This window comes from Dichomitus squalens (genome assembly GCF_000275845.1).
Source record: "Dichomitus squalens LYAD-421 SS1 unplaced genomic scaffold DICSQscaffold_6, whole genome shotgun sequence".
NCBI lineage: Eukaryota > Fungi > Basidiomycota > Agaricomycetes > Polyporales > Polyporaceae > Dichomitus > Dichomitus squalens.
This window is the reverse complement of record NW_006766888.1, coordinates 616,747-633,518: the sequence shown is the minus strand read 5'-3', so window position 1 is coordinate 633,518 and position 16,772 is coordinate 616,747. Positions and strand designations below refer to the sequence as shown.

The window sequence follows — 16,772 nt, the reverse complement described above, 5'->3', positions numbered from 1 at the left end:
TTACACAGAGTAGACGGAACGGAATGGCTTGCTGTCTTGCTGACCGTCACAGTGACGGCTGCGGACCGTACCGCTAAGCAGGCGAGTAGGAAGGTGCTATGAAGTTCGACTCTCATCCCGTTCAACTTGGTTCAGAAACAGGCTAGGGTCCGCGTCCGCTCTGGCGAGCACCACACCAACTGCACGCTGACATTTATACCATGAGCGGCCCGTTAGGAAAAGCTTCGGGAGGGCCAAGTTGAATCAACTGAGAAGCGGACGATGCTGATCCCGGCGGAATTATGGAGCAGAACTGAGTATGTGACGTATTGAGGGATGCAACTGCATATGCTCCTGGGCCACCGAGTGGCGGACACCGCACACTCGTGACGATTTTTCGAACTCACAAGTTCTTCTTTGGCGTTCGCGGGCCGCGGTCTGGATGGCGAAGTGGCGGATCAACCTCATGATCTTGAAAGCGATTCCCGGATGGACACAAAAGTCTCACCTGGCGACAGAAAATCATGTTCTTTAGGCACGGTTGAAAGAGTCTCGAACGTCACCTGTACTAAACGAACATCACACACGTCGACTGCTTCGGAGGCTGTTGTCATCTGACGAGGACCAACGGGACGATTGCGTTCAGCGATGCCGCCGGCCGTCCACGCGGTGGCAGTGCTGGTCGTGGCGTCTTCGGGCACCACGCACGGACCGCAAACGACTGTCTCACCGCTCATCGGACTCAGAGGGATGACTGATTGAATGTCTAGGTATTACACATTGCTGCTGGATACAAAGTAATAAATACAGTCAAAGTCTATGAAGGTTTCATTAGTGGTGAGTCTATTTTTGTAGCGCCCCGCGCAGCCCTATCCACGCCCTACATCAATCACTCTGACCTCGTGGAGTCCGAGAGGGCACCCTCGGCCAACTTGTCCTGGTCTTCTTGCGTCCAGCCTTCCTTTTTGATGGCTGTAATTGCATCCTCGGCAACATGACGGGCCGCTACGCCGTTTTTGTTCTTATAGAACACGATCGAGCCCTCGTCCTCAATGAAAACGCACTCCGTGAATGATCGGTACAGGGCGTAAAAAGTGTTCTGTCAGGAAACAATTAGTCAGTGCTTGAAGTGTACCCTCTCGCAAGCCCTCAAGCGTACCGTAGAATCGTAGTTGTAGTTCTCTCTCAGGACAGCTTTGATTGCATCTGTGACTGCTGGCTGATGATCTGTTCGGGCAGACAGGTAAGCGTTTATCCGGAGGAAATCGAGCCACAGAACCTACAGAACGGAATGTGCGAGAAGAAGTGGTGTGCGACGTGATCATGTGCAACCTACATGACAAAACAAGTGGAGCCTTAGTCTTCCCTACAACTGTGCTCAGAAGACGGCACAGACGTACGTTGTGGAAGAAGAAGCGGCCGATCCAGCCAAGCGTGGGACGGTCAACAGTGGAAGCAGCACCCCTAAGGAAGGACCACTCCTCCTTACGGAAGTGCGGAATGGTCGGGTCAGAATGGTGGAGGAAGGTGACCATCACTGCGAAAAGCATCAGCATAGCTCTCTTGACCCTGACTCCGAGTGGAACGCGATTCGACATACCGATCCTGAAGGGCACATCAAAGTCCAAAATTCGTAAATTACGCTATGCAGAATCAGGATGGCAGATATCATACCAATGGTTGCATAACTATCAAAAAAACTCCATAAGAACTAGCACTGAGAATGTGACGGTGTGGCACTTACGATATAGGGAATGACATAGTAGGCAACGAGCGCCTTCCAGCCATAGGCTTGTCCAAAAAGATACAGCAGGGACATCATGCCGATTAGCCCAACGTCCGAGATAAATATGCTCAGCCCTGTTTCCAAGCTTATTCAGTACAACGCTTCTGCTGCGTTGAGACAAATGCACAAACTTTGTCCGTCCTTGAACAAGGGCGAGTAGGGGGAGAAGTGGTTGGTGCCCTTCGGATACATTTTTGCCCCAAGCTTGTTGCAGCTGTCGGACAGTCACACGAGAAGCCAGATGCGTCAGCACTTCTCACATTAAAACGTGTTTGAGTTACGCAGGGCGTACCTGAGATACAACCACCAGCCCCTGCAACACATTGAACGTCAGCAAAAGCCCTCGTGGCCGCAAGCCGTGACCGGCGCAAGCCATCGAAGTACTCACATCGCTTGCATAACGAACATCCGCACGGCAGTGAATAAAGGGGTCTCCTCAAACACCTCGGCGTAATCGGCTGTCGTGGCCCGTTCCTTAGGTGGAAGGTTGTAATGGCTGCGCAAGTGCGGGACGTAGTTCTCGTCGCGCTCGATAGAGTTCACCGCTTTCTGTGGAAGGATACACCGTGTGTCAAATACGCAAATTTCGAGGTGGAGGGCAACAGAAGGACGTAAAACGCACGTGGTGGGCATTGTGACTGACTTTCCAAGCGAAGAAGGGCGCCAAGACAAACTGCTCTCGCCATGACAATCAGTACAGGGTTCGCGAGCGTGGGATACGAGCGTCCCACAGTCACGTTAGGGAGACCACGCACCGTATCGAGCAAGAAGCCCAGGATATTGTTAGCCCACCACGATTTGTACATGGTTCCGTGCCCGAGCTGGGGGAGGCACAATGAGCATCCCTCCTTCCCGTGCCTGCCTATAACTGCATTGGGGACCACTTACTTCATGCGCTGTGGGGAACGAGGATGCACGGACGTCCACATGGTCAGCGCCTTGACGTGCACTACGATGAGCTGCTAGATTGCCTTACCAATGCAGAAGAAGGACGTGAAGGCAATGCCTTGCCACCACCAATACGTCAACCACAAGAGGCTTCGGGCGAGCGTGGCTTGCCACGGAGACGTCAAGGGGACGAAGCCCAGGAAGTTGCTTGAGACCAGGGGCTCGATTGCTGCGCCGAACGCAAAGAAAAGCGCGCAAAAGAAGACGTCCCGGACCACGTAGCCGGTGGACCGGAGTGGATCCTTTTGTAGAAGATGCTTAGGAACGGCATCATGGATCTGCTTCAGCGTGACCGTGGGTGGAACGAAGGGACGGGCGAGCCTAATCCACGCGTCAGCATCGTCATCTGTGCAGGTCCGACGGCGGCGGGGTCGTGTCCTATGTCGTCGGGGAGGACAACACGACGAGGGACCACGCGCCGCAGGTCGGGGTGCGCGGAGTGTGGGAGCACTAACCGCTCTTCGTACTCGGGACCGTTCTTGAACATGACCGCCGCAGTTGAGAAGACGTAGATCGCGTTGTAGAAAAGAGGAGAAGAGGTTGAGAGCTGGCAGACGATCGAGAGGAGCCGGGAAGCGTCGCAGATGGAAAAGTGGACTGAGGACCTGCTCCCAATGTGCTCCAGCCATCTCCTTAAGTATTCGGGCGGACTTCTCATGAGGGTGGCCGGAAAGTTCTCCGCGCGTCGCGTCGCGTAATGTGAGGGAAATGTCAATCTGGAGATATGTGCTCGGACATGACTTTGAGTGAACGGATCGTTATCGGCCACTCCGAACCCGCAGTATGCTGGGTGGGCCGTCAATAAATCGGGTAGCGCGCTATGCGAGTGGATGATCTGAGTTTCTCAGTGCCATGCGTGCTTCCGGGAACGGACCTCTGTTCTAATGGAACCGCTTCAAGGGCTGGGCAACGCCATCTCAGTAACAAACAGCCTGAGATACTACGGATCGGGCCAGATCTGGTGCGACCTGCAAAGGAAGGCGAGGTCCGTCAGTCTTTGCGTGCGTCCCGAATGTTTGACGCAGCGAGACGCCACGGGGCTGATTGGGAACCCTGACGTCCTTTCGTCTGATCTCGGCAGGCTCATAGGCCCGTGGGGACGAAAGGTCACTCGAACTCACATGCTCGGCACGCTCCGACGTCAAAGTTCTCAGCCTCGCTTCTTAATGCATCCCCAGCGCGCTGCCATCTTCGCAAGTCAAACCGACCCACATGAATGGTCTGTGATCAACACGAAGCTCGCGAGAGTTTGACTTGTAGGAGGTTGAGGGGCAATATCGCCTCAAGACCATCCGCGTGCCGTCAGGGTTACATTATGTCGTGCCTTCCGGGGGTCGCCGCACAACCGGACATGGACGTGACAGGACGCACGACAATTTTGCAACGGACATGGCAAGTCCTTCCTCTCCGCCGAGCGACTGGCCCGGCTCCGGCCGCACTTCGGCTCCATTCCGGCGACGTCTTAACGCTCAGGGATGCATGGTGCGCACCCACGAGCGCGCGACTTGGCGCAAGTTTCGCCCCAGGCACGGACGACGAGACAGATATCCAGAGCAGCCACCCCATGCATCGGCTAGGGACCGCCTGTGGGAGGTGGCCAGAACCAGTTTCGACAGGATACGCTCACCCACGCCGATGCATGGGGGAGAATCAAAGGAGAGGTTTCCGAGCGAGACGTCTCTTGCACGCGCTCAGGCAGCGGCATCAGAGACATCAAGGCCTGAGCTGACACCGCAACCATCTGAGCTGTCCGACGAGAGCGGGCCTCGGAGAGGTTTCGTAGCCTATCGTCTAGTCAAAATCTTGACGATAGCAAATCGGTCGCTTCGGTATAACACCAAACGATGCGAGTATATAGCGGTCAGCGGGTTGCGCTCTCGCTACCCATGCCGACTGATGTTGCGAAACGATGCAACACCTGATTGGGCGTCGTGCAACGAGCGAGCTTGTGCGCTTCGTGCAATGCCACTCCCGGCGGTGGTGTGTCATGACACCAACAATATGGAATGCGCCGTATACAAGCTCCGAAGGGCGGATCATCATATCATAATGTCCAGGGCTGCCAGGATTCCAGTAAAACGCGGACAGGTTGGTGGTGTTCATCCGCCTGCCATGGGATGTTCGGTCGCCGTCCAGCCAGAGTGGACTGCAACCCATCCTTGTACTATCCGACACCCAGACTCAGCACATCGCCAAAAGCCTCGTACCTTCTTACGCCTCATTACGAGAACTTTTCATTGACGCTTTGCACAGGTAGGACGGGTCGGTCCCGTCGGCACGACCGGGCATAGCCAAAAGGGAGTACAACGACGCCCGGAGCTGTCGCAGGGTTTACGTCTGAAGACACATTCCCAGGGTCAATTTGCTACGCGGCTTCGGCCTGCCGTCATGTCGGTATGCCAGTGCTTACTGCCAAAGGGATCACATTAGAGCCTTCTGATAAGCTGCATCGTCGCGGGTTTACAACCTTATCTAGCTGTGCCCGCAGAGCGCCGACAACTGTTACCGTGCCCGGGCCTCAAGGAGGCACGCCGCAGTGAGCTCTGTCAGCGAGGCTCTGGGTACAACGAAGTCATTTTACTCACTGCAGCCACCCCCGTCAAATGAACGCGACGCTGTGCACGTCGCATTGCACACACCTATGGAGCGTGTAATAGCCATATGCTTCGGTGAGTGGGATAGAAGTTTGTGTAATGACCATAGAAGCTGTATCGGCGAAGTGCGTGTGCATGCGTCCTGCCAGATTGTGACAATGCTGTGATCCGCATGAGGGACAGATGTTTGCTTACTCGCTTGGTCGACCTGGGGTCAACGGAGCATAAGGCGCATTCGCACCGTCCGCGGGATCGCCCGTAATGCAGCGTAGCTGGGAATCCGAAGACTCTTATACCACAAAACGTCCGCATTTCATATGTAGCAATCAGTAGCTGGAAGGAGCCACAACTGCATACGAAGATATCCATCTCGGCGCGCCCTTTGCACTTCTAGCGTTGAGGCAGGCGCTTTTGACGAGTGCAGGGCCAATCAATCTGCGGACAGCATCTGAGGCTCAGCGGCAAGGCTCAGAATGCAGGACGTCACCTTAGCTCCGCTCACTACTCTTCGCAAAATAGCCGTTGCGACAAGTGACACCATGATGTCATGTGCGCGCAAGTCGCTATGCGTAATTTGCAGGGTGGTCAGCGAAGTGAATTTATTGCGGAACCGGGGGACCGCAGTAGATATTCTCACCTGATACAGGGGTCTAGTTACAATCAGTCGTCAGAAGAGGCTGTTCACTGATAGAAACTTATCCTTCCATGCGTGGCAAGTTCTACTTGGAGTAATTCATGAGATTATGCTCTTCAAATAGCCCGTGAACGTGATAGTATTGAGCGGCCCGAGACGCGGCCCCTTCATGGCGTATAGCCACTATGATTGGACAGGCATTGAGGGGGGGGGGCCTTCCACTGACCACACCATTACGCACCGAAGGCCATTGCGTGAGGTCCCTCGAAACATTTATATTGTTCGCGTTAACAAACATAGCACTGTGAAGAGAAGAGAAAATGAACACCCCATCCGTAAAACGCTCTCACTGGTACGAGTCAACTGAATAGCAAGCCAATCCACTCGACCGCTCTCATGGGACTGCGGACGGAGGCCGCCAACTGTCCCGGGCCAATACGGCGGCACGTCAATTCTCACTGGACACAAATGTGATTAATAAGCAAGAGAAAGGCCGCGCACCGTGTATGTGCAGGGCATTCTAGACAGAACGCCCAGCGTGTCACATCGGTATAGAATTCGTCAATCAGATACCGTGAGATTGACGTGAGGCATTGGCAGAGCGCATCTGGGTGAAGGGCACCACGAGGCGATGTCGCATATGAGCCCAAGGAGAACCACAAGGCAGCATATAGACAGGGGAAAATACAATACGCCGTCGACACGTTATTGGGGACGGACGATCCATGCGTTCCACACGCGCCAAATGACCAATTGATCGGCGCGGTGGGTGGGTGGAAGAGGAGACAAGGTGTATGCGCCTGGATCCGAGCGGGATTCACGATGGACGGACGGAGAGGCTACCGTTAGCCAATTAATCTGGATGGATCTTGTGGGGAACCTGTCTGAGCAGAAACGAGGCGGGGCCATAAAGACGGAAAGCAAGGGAATGCGTATCATCAGAGCCCAAAGGGAGGATGCTGTCACCAAAGTGGGCAGCAGATGAGAGAAGAGGCGGCCTCGAGGACAAGGGGCTTCTTTGGGATTCCGGTTTGCGCGGTGTAGTGGCGGTGGCCAGTGTGGACATCGCAGGGAGAGTCGCGGTCGCCGCCGCAGATGATGAGCAAACAGAGAAGGCAGCGATGGCGCAAACAGAGGCGGCTCGCGGGAGACGCAGCCCAGAGACGCAGGGCCAAACAACGCGCCCGGGCTTGTTTACTGTCACGTGGGCGTTCTCAGTAGGGCAGTCCCAGCGCCGACTCGCACCTGCTCCCGACACTCACAGTGAGCACCAGACCCTCTCCATCACACGACATACCCAGCTTCTCCCCCAGACGGCTGTGTCCAGTGCTCGGCTAACTCTATCATCTACCTGCTGCTGCCAAATCAGACGTCCGCTCGACGCGTGGGCGATCTACATGTCTTCGGAACAAGTCCACTTCTCGATGTCACAATTATCTCTCACCTCCTCCGACACCGAAGACTGGGATCGCTCAATGAGCAGCGACGCAGATCCTAACCATGCGAGCACACCACGGAATTCTGTCTCGTTTCCTGGCCACGGGGGTGCCGACGAAGGTGCCGTTTCGCAAAATGGCTCCCTCGGACGAGGCACTGGCAAACGCACGCTCTCGGAGCTTCTCAAGCTTCACGCAGAGAAGGGGACCGACGTGAACTTCACTCCGGAGGAAGCGAGCAGAGTAGCAGAGGTGCTTGGGCAGTGGGTGAGTGTCTTGGTTCCACCCCATTTTGTGCTGCCCTGTCCCTAGGGTGTTATTACGTGTATCACACCTTCTGCGGCTAGGGCTTCATTGACGGTGATGTATAGATTAATTCTGCGTCATCGCCTTATGAGGGCGAGGACGATTTCTTCACGAGGCAACATTCGCAAGACGATTCGTCAATACCAAACCGCTCCACCGGTACGGTGGAAGCAGGAAGGCCTCGAGGGCAGAGCGAGAGTGTCGTCAACCACAATCAGTCATGACATCACGACTGCGCGTAACACGCTGCATAGATCAACTGTGTAAGGATGGTTCTCACATCCACTACTATGTTGCATTGACCATGTCTTCCAGGGACAGCCGCCATCGTCTTCCTTTCGGCGATGTATGGAATCTTTACGACTTGCCACGACCCTCACGACTTGCCACGACACTTACGAACAACACGTTACTCATATTTATACCCTTCATCCTTCACGTCGTATGCATCCCTTTGCTGTTACTACATTGTCCCTTACTCGTAATACCATGCTGTACATACATGATCATTAAGTGGATCATTAAATGGCTAACGGAGCTCAACTTGGCGCCATAGCATTGCCTGTCCTTGTCTTGCCTCGAAGTCTGCGGCAGCTGCCCAGATCTGGCCACCTCGGCTGTCGCAAGGGCAAGCACTTGGTCTATTTGTGCTTGTTAGGATCGCAAGCCTTCGACAGACACATGCAAACAAGTTACGTCATCAGGACCGTAAGATCTAGCAACACCAGCACAAGACTCATAGCCACTGGGCACTCAAGCGTTCCACACAAATAGCTCACTGACTACTGGCCATGTCGTTCGGAAAGTTGAAGTCGGCGCGCAAGGGTAAGGAGATTCACTCCTTCGTCAAGCCTGAATCAGTCTCGGGATTTTCGGATACTATGAAGGCGGATACGTCGCCAGGCCCACTGCCCTCTCAATCTCCAATGCAGATCAATGCAGCAGCCCCAAAGAACTCCCATGATACCATGGTGACAGATGAGCAGGCTGTAGTCCAGCACTCTCCTCTGTCTCAGGCTTCGGAGGAACAGGCACCGCCAAGAACTCAGGAGCATCAGTCACCAACTAACCCGACACCGGTGAAGACAAGAGAGAGCACCAACTCCGTGAACCTACACGGCTGTCATACCGATCTCCCTTCCTTTCTAGAGATCAGGGAGTCAAGCAGGCACGGTCGCGGACTTTACGCCAAGACCGCTCTATCTGCTGGTACATCGTGGATTGTCCCGATCAATGGTCACTACGATACTGACAGCAGATGATTACCAGGTGAAATCATTTTGTCGATAATACCCCATGTCTTTGTCCTCTCGACGCCCAATCTAGAGTATTATTGTTCCGCCTGCGCCGCACCTGCCGCCACGGCCGGACTCAAACGATGTCCGAAATGCAAAACAGTCCGGTATTGCAACTCAGTACGTGGGTTACCCACACCCCCGGCTCGTCTGGAATACTGATCGCTTGCGACATCCAGGACTGTCAGAATCGGGACTGGGCGTGGCACAGGCGCGAGTGCAACGCGCTCCAAAAGTGGGCTGCATCTGCACCCTCATCTGATGTCGCGATTCCCGGCGAGCCGGTCCGTTGCCTGGGCCGCATTATGTGGGGATCTCAGAAAGAAGGGCTGGATAGCGTGTGGGTGCGTGCTGTAATTCGAGTATTCTCGCTGGGCGCCGAGCGCTGACAAGACACTTTCGTCAGGCGCAGGAGATTCGGATGATGCACTCTAGTAAGTTGCCGAATTCATGGCAGAGGCCGAGGGCCTTCGGGTTCTCGGACATTCTAATGTCAAATGGGACATCCAGTTAACGATAACCTTCCCATGGTAGATCGAAATTCGCTGCAACCGTCAGCGTTTGGATCGCACACCCACCTGGCACACTCGGTTGTTCGGTATCTAGGCGTGTCTTCCCCACAAGAACTCGAACCTTATGGACTGAAGTCCGCCGGTGATCTGGTGGATTTGATCTCCCGCGTGAGTCCCGCGTTACGGCTGCATGCACACCCGCGAAGCACTCGGCTGACAGCGCCTCGTCCGATACAGTTCACGACAAATACATTCACGCTCACTACACCCGCGTTGACCCCGATAGGCATATGCGTCTCGCCCACGGTGGCCCTCGCTAACCACTCATGTGACCCCAACGCTGCGCTCGTTTTCCCTCGCGCCGACGGCGGGTCGCGGGTAAAGGAGCCGCTTCTGAGCCTTGTGGCCCTCCGCAACGTAGCACCAGGGAAAGAGGTACGTGTATGGTTAGCTGGGAACCGCGTCTCCCACCTCGCTCATGCCGGCATTACATGATAATTTTGCTACTCCTGTCTTCAGATTCGAATATCATACGTCGACACGACGTTGCCGAACAGGCTCCGGCAGAATGAACTGAAGGAGGTCTACAGCTTCTCTTGTCAGTGCAAGCTCTGCTGTCGAACGACGGCCGCGGACCCGCGGGAGGCTCTCTGGTGTCCTAAGTCCTGCGGCGGCATCTGTCCGTATCCAACAGAAGGTGCGCTGATGAGATGCGTCTCTCACCTAGATTTCATCTTGCTTACTGACCTGGGCTTTGTCATGCCAGAGAGCGGTGATAGGGCTACACATTGTGTGAAGTGCAACGCTCAAGTGGGCGACGTTGGCGCTGTGCTAGACGCCTTGCGCGTCGGTCAAGAGGCTCTGGATAAGGCTAGCTCGCTGCAGTCCAAAGGTGCGCCCACCGGGCGACGGCGTCAGGCCATTAGTGCGGCGCTGACAATGGCCCCGATATACAGATCGAGTCAAAGCCCGGCAACTGACCACGAACATAACTCCCATCCTCACCTCCGCGGGAGTTACACCTTCTTCACATCCGCTACTCGCTTTGACGAGGCTCCATAAAGAACTCCTCATTGATAGTCTGTCGTCATCCTCTCCGACACAGGAAACTCTAGACGAGGCTGTTCGCACAGCGGCTCGGTACACCGCCGGACTCCAGGCCCTCCTTCCAAAGGGACATCCGGTCCGCGCAGTCGCGCTCGGGGAGCTAGGCAAACTGCTTGCCGTTGACGAACCGGCGCCAACATCCGCGTCAGATTATGCCGGAGCTGAAAAGTTCCCGCCGTCGGGCCCGCCTCGGCTCAAGCTGGCGTACGAGTCCTTCGTCAAGGCACACGAGGAGCTGCTGATCGGTTTCGGGAAGAAGTCCGGAGGCGGGCTGCTCGGAGCAGAAATTCGGGAGGCGATCATGAGACTGGAGAAGGAGCTTGGCATCTGGACGACGGGCATTCGCAATGTGCTCGAGGACACTCTGGTCTCGGCTCAGAGGGTGGGGCCACCGTCGCAATGAGCGTTTCAATGTACTAGAACCGGTTAAGTTAAGTGTATCTTATGTCGGTCATGTCGAATGTGATTACTGCTATTCGGATTGTAGGTGTGACGTCGGTGGGTCATGTAGACACCTGGGACTGCACAACCTTCAACATTGTTGCCGGGAAGACGGTGCGAGACCATGAGTCTATATTGAAATTGGAAAGCATTCCTATGTCCTATTCAGAATTGTCCTGGACTGGTTATACTCGCAACGTTGGACGACTGACACCTCATTCGGTCCCGATCGCTACTACTCGGACTGTGGTTCAACACAGGCCCAAGTGCGGAGCTTACCGAGATCAACAAGTTCGTTATCCGACTAAGAAGGGTCGTAGTCGGATAACGAACTTGCTGATTTTTTTCTTCACCAAGACCAATCGCAAGGTGCCAGTGGCACCAAGAACCACAGCTCCTGCCGGGCCCGCACTTCGACGGTCGAGAACGCGAAGACTCCAACTTCTATGCAGGGGCTAGAGAGGTATAAAAGGATCCTCATTCTCGACGAAGACTTCACCAAATCTTCCATCCCACACACAAGCCATCACTACGCATACACCTTCACATCACATCTGCCCGCAATGCCTACTATCGAAAGGCGCATGCCTTGCTTCTCTGGGACCTCGTTCGACAACGGTCGGTACATGCTCTCCCGACAGATCGGCGTAGGTGGCTTCGGCGTCGTCTACCAATGTCGCGAGCGCATCCCCGGAACCACCCGCTCCGTCACCCGCGCCGTCAAAGTCTGCCCGGCCTTTCCTGAGGGATCAAATCGCGGTTACTGCCAAGATCGCGAGGCTGCGCTGCACCGAAAGGTGTCCGACCACCCGAACGTCGCCTCCCTCCATCGTGTCGTACGGGAAGGAAGATTCCAGTACACGGTGATGGACTACTACAGCGCCGGCGACTTACGCACCCTTATTGGGAAGAGGCGCGCTCTCGCCCGAAACGATGACTTGCTCCGCGAGATCATCCTCCAGATCATCGACGCGGTGGAGGCGTGTCATCAGAGGGGCGTGTACCACCGGGACATCAAGCCGGACAACATCCTGGTGAAAGAAGACCTTTCGAAGGTCTACCTCACTGACTTCGGGTTGGCGACGAACTCGAAGACGAGCACATCCTTCGGGATAGGGACCCCATTCTACGAGTGTCCAGGTTAGTGACAATTGTTGGCCGCCGAATGTCTTGATTTTAGTGCTGACGGCAATTTCTCTCAGAATGCATCGATTGCGGTGACGTCGAGTATCCGTACGACACTCGTCGGGCTGATATCTGGGCACTCGGAATCACAATCATCCAGCTCGCTACTGGCCGTCTGCCATGGTCAAAGGCTACGATCCACGACCGCCACTTCTACAAATTCCTCGACCAACCAGACTTCCTCCTCAAGATCTTCCCTATCACCCCGGGACTAAACCACATCCTCCGTCGCATCCTCACCATGATTCCGAAGGACCAATGTTCTCTCTCCGAGCTGCGTAGGCTCGTTCGGAATCTCGACAGGTTCTGGTTGACGGAGAAGGAGGTGGCGAGCTCGAGATACTGGGCGGTCAAGCAGACGTGGCGCCAGTACAAGCCCGTCGAATCCTACCTGAGCGAGGAGAGCGGAGACTCGTCGGATGGTTGGGAGTCCTCGTGCGGTGATACCCTCGAGTCGGATACTTCCTCTGAGAGTGGAGGATCGATAGCGGGCGCCTCTAGCGACTCTGAGCGGGAACTCCGGGCACGCCGCGTCTCCAGCGGGGCTATCCAGAAGGCGGAGGAAGGCCACCATGCATCGCCCCAAACCCCGCCCAAGGCTGAGGGTCAGCCGCAGCCGCAGCCGGTGGAGCACTTCGACAACGAGCCCCTTCCTCCAGTCCCGGCGATCATGCGCACTGCGTCCTCGGACGAGTTCCCTATCCGCAAGCCCGGCTGCAACCCTGCTGTCATCCCCGAATCTACTTCGACATCCTCATCAGAATGCAGCGGGCCCGACACTCCTCCCACACGTCCCCATGATCCCCCCGCCATCGTCACCACTCAGGAGCTCTCGGACGAAATCCCCTTGCAGGCTGTTGGCCATGCGGAGAATGATAAGATGACCGAGGCGCGGAGGGCGAGCCTGGTCCTGTGGGTTCCCTTCTCCGGCCAGGCAGCCTCATAGTGGCGGGAGAATGAAGGAGGAAGGTGTGGAATGTTTGGTATATGAGCTAGTGGCGACTGACTGTTGAAGGACTTTTTTGGACTGCCAACGTACGGACTTTTCAGTATCAATGTACGACCCGGTTGTTGTATTATCATACTGCTTGGAATCACTCAAGTTTTACATGTAACCGTTTTTGACAAGCAGTCAGAGGGACGTGTACGCTCTCCATATCCTGCGTGTTCGCAGTATTCATGGGCCTCGACCGGCTGTACATCCGCAATACGATAGCTCACAAGAGAGCGTCATGGTGGAAGTCAGCGGCGATGCGGTGGGGACCCAGAACGTCTTATGAGCGCTAGAAGTGAAGAGCGTTTGCTTCATATGTCCACGATGAACTCACCTCGCAGGCCTCCGCCTTGCCCATGCCCGCTATAGCCTATGACCCTCGCCGCCCATGACCGGTGACTTCTGAATTCCAACGGTTCTGCTTTTCCGAGATGTTTGACGACTTGGATACCTCCTCGCCATCTGGTGCGCTCGTCGCGGTCAACCCAGCGGGCCCAGAATGGCAGCCCATCCTCCACGTCTCGAACCAGATTGTGCTCTACAACCCGACCTCCCATGCGCTCTCTATCCAGAGACACTCGCCGCCCCCTTCAGGAACTTTAGCACGAAGACACGTGCGCTGTCCTTACTGTCACCGCTCTATAACGCCGGACAACAGGAGACATCCTGCCGACAACAGCGACGACGACCTCGAGGAGAAGAACTTCGAGCGTGCCTCGAACAGGGCTGCCAACTACTTCCAGCTGCTCGAGATTGCCAATGAATCATCCCGCCCTGCAAGCCCTGCGAGCGGTGGTCCCTCCGCAGCCTCGTCCGCAGGTCGAGGCACATTTCGCGCGGAGAACATGGCGGAGGGATACTTCAAGGCCTTCTTTCAGGAGGTGTGCAGATTGGGCATGGGTGCAAACGGCAGCGTGTACTTGTGTCAGGTAAGCTGCAGCTTCCATGCAGTTAGCGTACCGACCTCAACCGCGTGTTCGACAGCACGTTTTGGACGGGAACTCTCTTGGTATGTCTAAGTCCCTCGCTCTCCGTCTTTACCCCTACAGCTTGTATCGGCATGTAGGCTACTTCGCTGTAAAGAAGGTTGCCGTTGGCCAATCTCATTCATATCTTTTTAATACCCTGCGTGAGGTATGTCTTCGCAGACGATCGGCTTCCACCCCACTCGGTATTTCATACGATGTCCTCAGGTTCGTCTTCTGGAGAAGCTCCACCACCCGAACATTATTACCTACCATCATGCCTGGCTTGAGCCTTCGCAATTCTCGTCATTCGGCCCGAGGGTTCCGACGTTGCAGTGAGTGGCCACGGTGAAGTCTGTAATGCGGCTAAGTGCTGACAAGTTGTGACAGCATCCTCATGCAATGGGCCGAGGGGGGCAGTCTGGATGATTTGATTGACACGCGCCTTGGACGTCGCGCTCCGAATCTTCCTCACTTCAAGTCGTCGCAAGGGTCATCCGGCGGCATTTCCGTTCCTCACTCTCCGGCCGACACCCCTGAACCTGGTGTTGACCAACCCTACTCCCGTAATGCACGCATCCGCGCGTTTCGTGCCGTACAGCGTGCACCGCCTGAGGAACGTGAACGACTCCGCCGGGAGATGGGCCTTCATGGCAATGGGTTCACCCCTCAGAATGGCAGGAAAGCCCCCGCGGACTGGAAAGCCGTCCATCTCTTGAGTGCGGAGGAGGTCCACGACCTTTTCGAGGATGTCGTCACAGGTCTCGCTTTTTTGGTACATGGCAAGTTCTATTGCATCATACGCCGGCTCATTAGGCGTGCAGCACGAGAAGTCGATCTTGCATCTCGACCTGAAACCCGGCAACGTGCTTCTCACTTGGGACGAGGGTCGGTTAGTGTGCGTTATAACGCGTTCCGCATTCTGCCCTCTTGCTCATGTTTCGATTGGTAGACCTCGGGCTATGCTGTCTGACTTCGGCACGTCACAGGACATGCTCAACGCCAGGACGCGATCAGGTAACACCGGAACGTGTGTACTGCCCCTTTTTTGAACGTTCGCCATCTCTTCACATCCGTCCTCTTACAGCCTCGAGTATTCGGCACCGGAATCTTTGCCGGATCCTTCGACCGGCAGGTTGCTCCAAGTTGACTCCAAGGCCGACATGTGGTCTCTTGGCATGATACTGCACAAGCTCTTGTTCTTTCGGCTGCCCTATCACCACACGTCCGACAACGACGATGCGAGCCGACCGAAAGATGGAAGGGACTATATGGACAGGCTCGAGGCCGAGATCCTTGGATATCCTGGCTTCAGGTCGTCTTCGATACTTGCTAGCGGACTTGAGTCTCGGAGATTGCCGAAGGCATACCTGCTGTTGCTGGAGACGCTTCTGAACGTCAGACCTGCGGTCCGGCCATCGTCCGAACGAGTGCTCGGGGTAATTAAAGAGGGTGGGGTACGTCCTTCTGGTGCGCCTGCTCTTCGTTCGCAGACTGATGACGCAAGCAGCTTAAGCCGGTTGCGGTTCTACGAGGGAATGGAGTGACATCAACGCTGGCCCTCGCTCGTGCGCAGCATGTGCGGACAAGTCCCGAGCGTACGCATCCCGCACTCGTAGAGAGGACGAGCGATGCTAGCCTCGAGGAGATCAAGGATGAAGACGACAGCGCGATTCGGGAGAAGAAGGGGACATTCCTTGGTTATCCTATACCCGCATATCCTAGGAGTGTGCGAGGATGGTCGGAAGCAGTCCGACGAGGACGGGAAAGGCTGCCCGCGTATCTGCCAAGGAGAGTCTGGGTCCGGACGCTGAAGTCGTCCGTTCTCGTTGCCAAGGTAAGTCACCGTGATCTCGAGCGGAGCTATGATGACGACGTGAACCGCTTCATATCTGACTGGGGAATGATCCCGGTAGGTGCTCACCCTTTCTCGTATGTGCCCCGACGGTCAGCCGCGGCCGATTGTCGCGGGCGCTGCCCTCGCCCTTGCAATCATGGACACGTGGTTTGAAGGCCTCCAAGCGACGTTGTTATTCGGTGCCGGCCATCTTGCTCTACTTTCGTTGGTCTGCACGAATGCGCGGTGTTGCGATTAAAGGACGTGAAGGCTCTCCTACGATCAGACGACCTGGGTGCCGGATTGCTAGTAAAAGAGTCATGTCTGGATCATGTCGTGGACGGATATATCGCTATAGCGGACATTCTACCTTGCCTTCACTCGCGCGTTTATCGTCATCAGTTCAGATACTACCGAATCTTTTACTGCATTCTCCATCCACTCCTGTTCAGCTCTTACGAGACTAGTCGTTTTGTGCACGCATCAGTCCAACAATCTATCACCTCGCTGTTGAAGTACAAGTCATATTAGCACCGGCGACCACCACATGCCCATAGCATTCACTTTTGTTGCGCCCTTCACATCGATACCGATGAAACGATGTGCGTTGACTTGTGACTTAGTGAACGTCTTGCGACCGACCTAGATGTGAAGGTAACCTCAGTCCAAGCACAGGCACAGAAAATTTTCTGCAGTCTTCATATCTCGTTCAAGTCAAGTATTACAGAGCAGGAGGGAAACCAGAGAGTGTGG

At 55.4% G+C, this 16,772-nt stretch overlaps 5 protein-coding genes across 5 annotated transcripts; 4 read left to right on the top strand and 1 right to left on the bottom strand.

Moving 5' to 3' along the window:
- Positions 1–868: 868 nt before the first annotated feature.
- On the bottom strand, positions 869–3,200 carry DICSQDRAFT_145225 (uncharacterized protein; the record flags this gene model as incomplete). The annotated part of the gene is made up of 14 exons (XM_007363400.1): positions 869–1,078; positions 1,139–1,206; positions 1,263–1,311; positions 1,380–1,516; positions 1,580–1,584; positions 1,654–1,667; positions 1,724–1,839; positions 1,897–1,979; positions 2,058–2,078; positions 2,154–2,314; positions 2,388–2,438; positions 2,521–2,627; positions 2,742–3,034; positions 3,169–3,200. The coding sequence occupies 14 exons, from the start codon at positions 3,198–3,200 to the stop codon at positions 869–871; spliced, it is 1,347 nt and encodes a 448-aa protein (XP_007363462.1).
- Positions 3,201–7,217: 4,017 nt separating this feature from the next.
- Positions 7,218–8,224, top strand: DICSQDRAFT_82093 (uncharacterized protein). Its single transcript, XM_007363399.1, has 3 exons — positions 7,218–7,644; positions 7,749–7,946; positions 7,999–8,224. Exons 1-2 carry the CDS (start codon positions 7,339–7,341, stop codon positions 7,905–7,907), a joined length of 465 nt encoding a protein of 154 aa, XP_007363461.1. The 5' UTR covers positions 7,218–7,338; the 3' UTR covers positions 7,908–7,946; positions 7,999–8,224.
- Positions 8,225–8,440: 216 nt separating this feature from the next.
- DICSQDRAFT_82091 (SET domain-containing protein) lies at positions 8,441–11,046 on the top strand. Its single transcript, XM_007363398.1, has 9 exons — positions 8,441–8,892; positions 8,953–9,098; positions 9,158–9,322; positions 9,385–9,412; positions 9,513–9,658; positions 9,728–9,925; positions 10,010–10,187; positions 10,257–10,382; positions 10,447–11,046. Exons 1-9 carry the CDS (start codon positions 8,475–8,477, stop codon positions 10,998–11,000), a joined length of 1,959 nt encoding a protein of 652 aa, XP_007363460.1. The 5' UTR covers positions 8,441–8,474; the 3' UTR covers positions 11,001–11,046.
- A 528-nt stretch (positions 11,047–11,574) lies between these two features.
- Positions 11,575–13,240, top strand: DICSQDRAFT_101723 (kinase-like protein). The gene is made up of 2 exons (XM_007363397.1): positions 11,575–12,178; positions 12,241–13,240. Exons 1-2 carry the CDS (start codon positions 11,602–11,604, stop codon positions 13,167–13,169), a joined length of 1,506 nt encoding a protein of 501 aa, XP_007363459.1. The 5' UTR covers positions 11,575–11,601; the 3' UTR covers positions 13,170–13,240.
- A 342-nt stretch (positions 13,241–13,582) lies between these two features.
- Positions 13,583–16,588, top strand: DICSQDRAFT_179001 (kinase-like protein). Its single transcript, XM_007363396.1, has 10 exons — positions 13,583–14,146; positions 14,202–14,226; positions 14,284–14,351; positions 14,411–14,517; positions 14,573–14,957; positions 15,007–15,080; positions 15,135–15,212; positions 15,270–15,639; positions 15,693–16,019; positions 16,099–16,588. Exons 1-10 carry the CDS (start codon positions 13,649–13,651, stop codon positions 16,276–16,278), a joined length of 2,112 nt encoding a protein of 703 aa, XP_007363458.1. The 5' UTR covers positions 13,583–13,648; the 3' UTR covers positions 16,279–16,588.
- Positions 16,589–16,772: the final 184 nt, after the last annotated feature.

Coding starts and splice junctions, on each gene's coding strand:
- DICSQDRAFT_179001 (XM_007363396.1), top strand. CDS start 13,649: ATGTTTGACGACTTGGATACCTCCTCGCCATCTGGTGCGCTCGTCGCG. Junction 15,081..15,134: donor TGGGACGAGGGTCGGTTAGT/GTGCGTTATAAC, acceptor TTCGATTGGTAG/ACCTCGGGCTATGCTGTCTG. Junction 15,213..15,269: donor CGATCAGGTAACACCGGAAC/GTGTGTACTGCC, acceptor GTCCTCTTACAG/CCTCGAGTATTCGGCACCGG.
- DICSQDRAFT_82091 (XM_007363398.1), top strand. CDS start 8,475: ATGTCGTTCGGAAAGTTGAAGTCGGCGCGCAAGGGTAAGGAGATTCAC. Junction 9,099..9,157: donor CAGTCCGGTATTGCAACTCA/GTACGTGGGTTA, acceptor TGCGACATCCAG/GACTGTCAGAATCGGGACTG. Junction 10,383..10,446: donor TAGCTCGCTGCAGTCCAAAG/GTGCGCCCACCG, acceptor CCCGATATACAG/ATCGAGTCAAAGCCCGGCAA.
- DICSQDRAFT_101723 (XM_007363397.1), top strand. CDS start 11,602: ATGCCTACTATCGAAAGGCGCATGCCTTGCTTCTCTGGGACCTCGTTC. Junction 12,179..12,240: donor CCCATTCTACGAGTGTCCAG/GTTAGTGACAAT, acceptor AATTTCTCTCAG/AATGCATCGATTGCGGTGAC.
- DICSQDRAFT_82093 (XM_007363399.1), top strand. CDS start 7,339: ATGTCTTCGGAACAAGTCCACTTCTCGATGTCACAATTATCTCTCACC. Junction 7,645..7,748: donor CAGAGGTGCTTGGGCAGTGG/GTGAGTGTCTTG, acceptor GGTGATGTATAG/ATTAATTCTGCGTCATCGCC.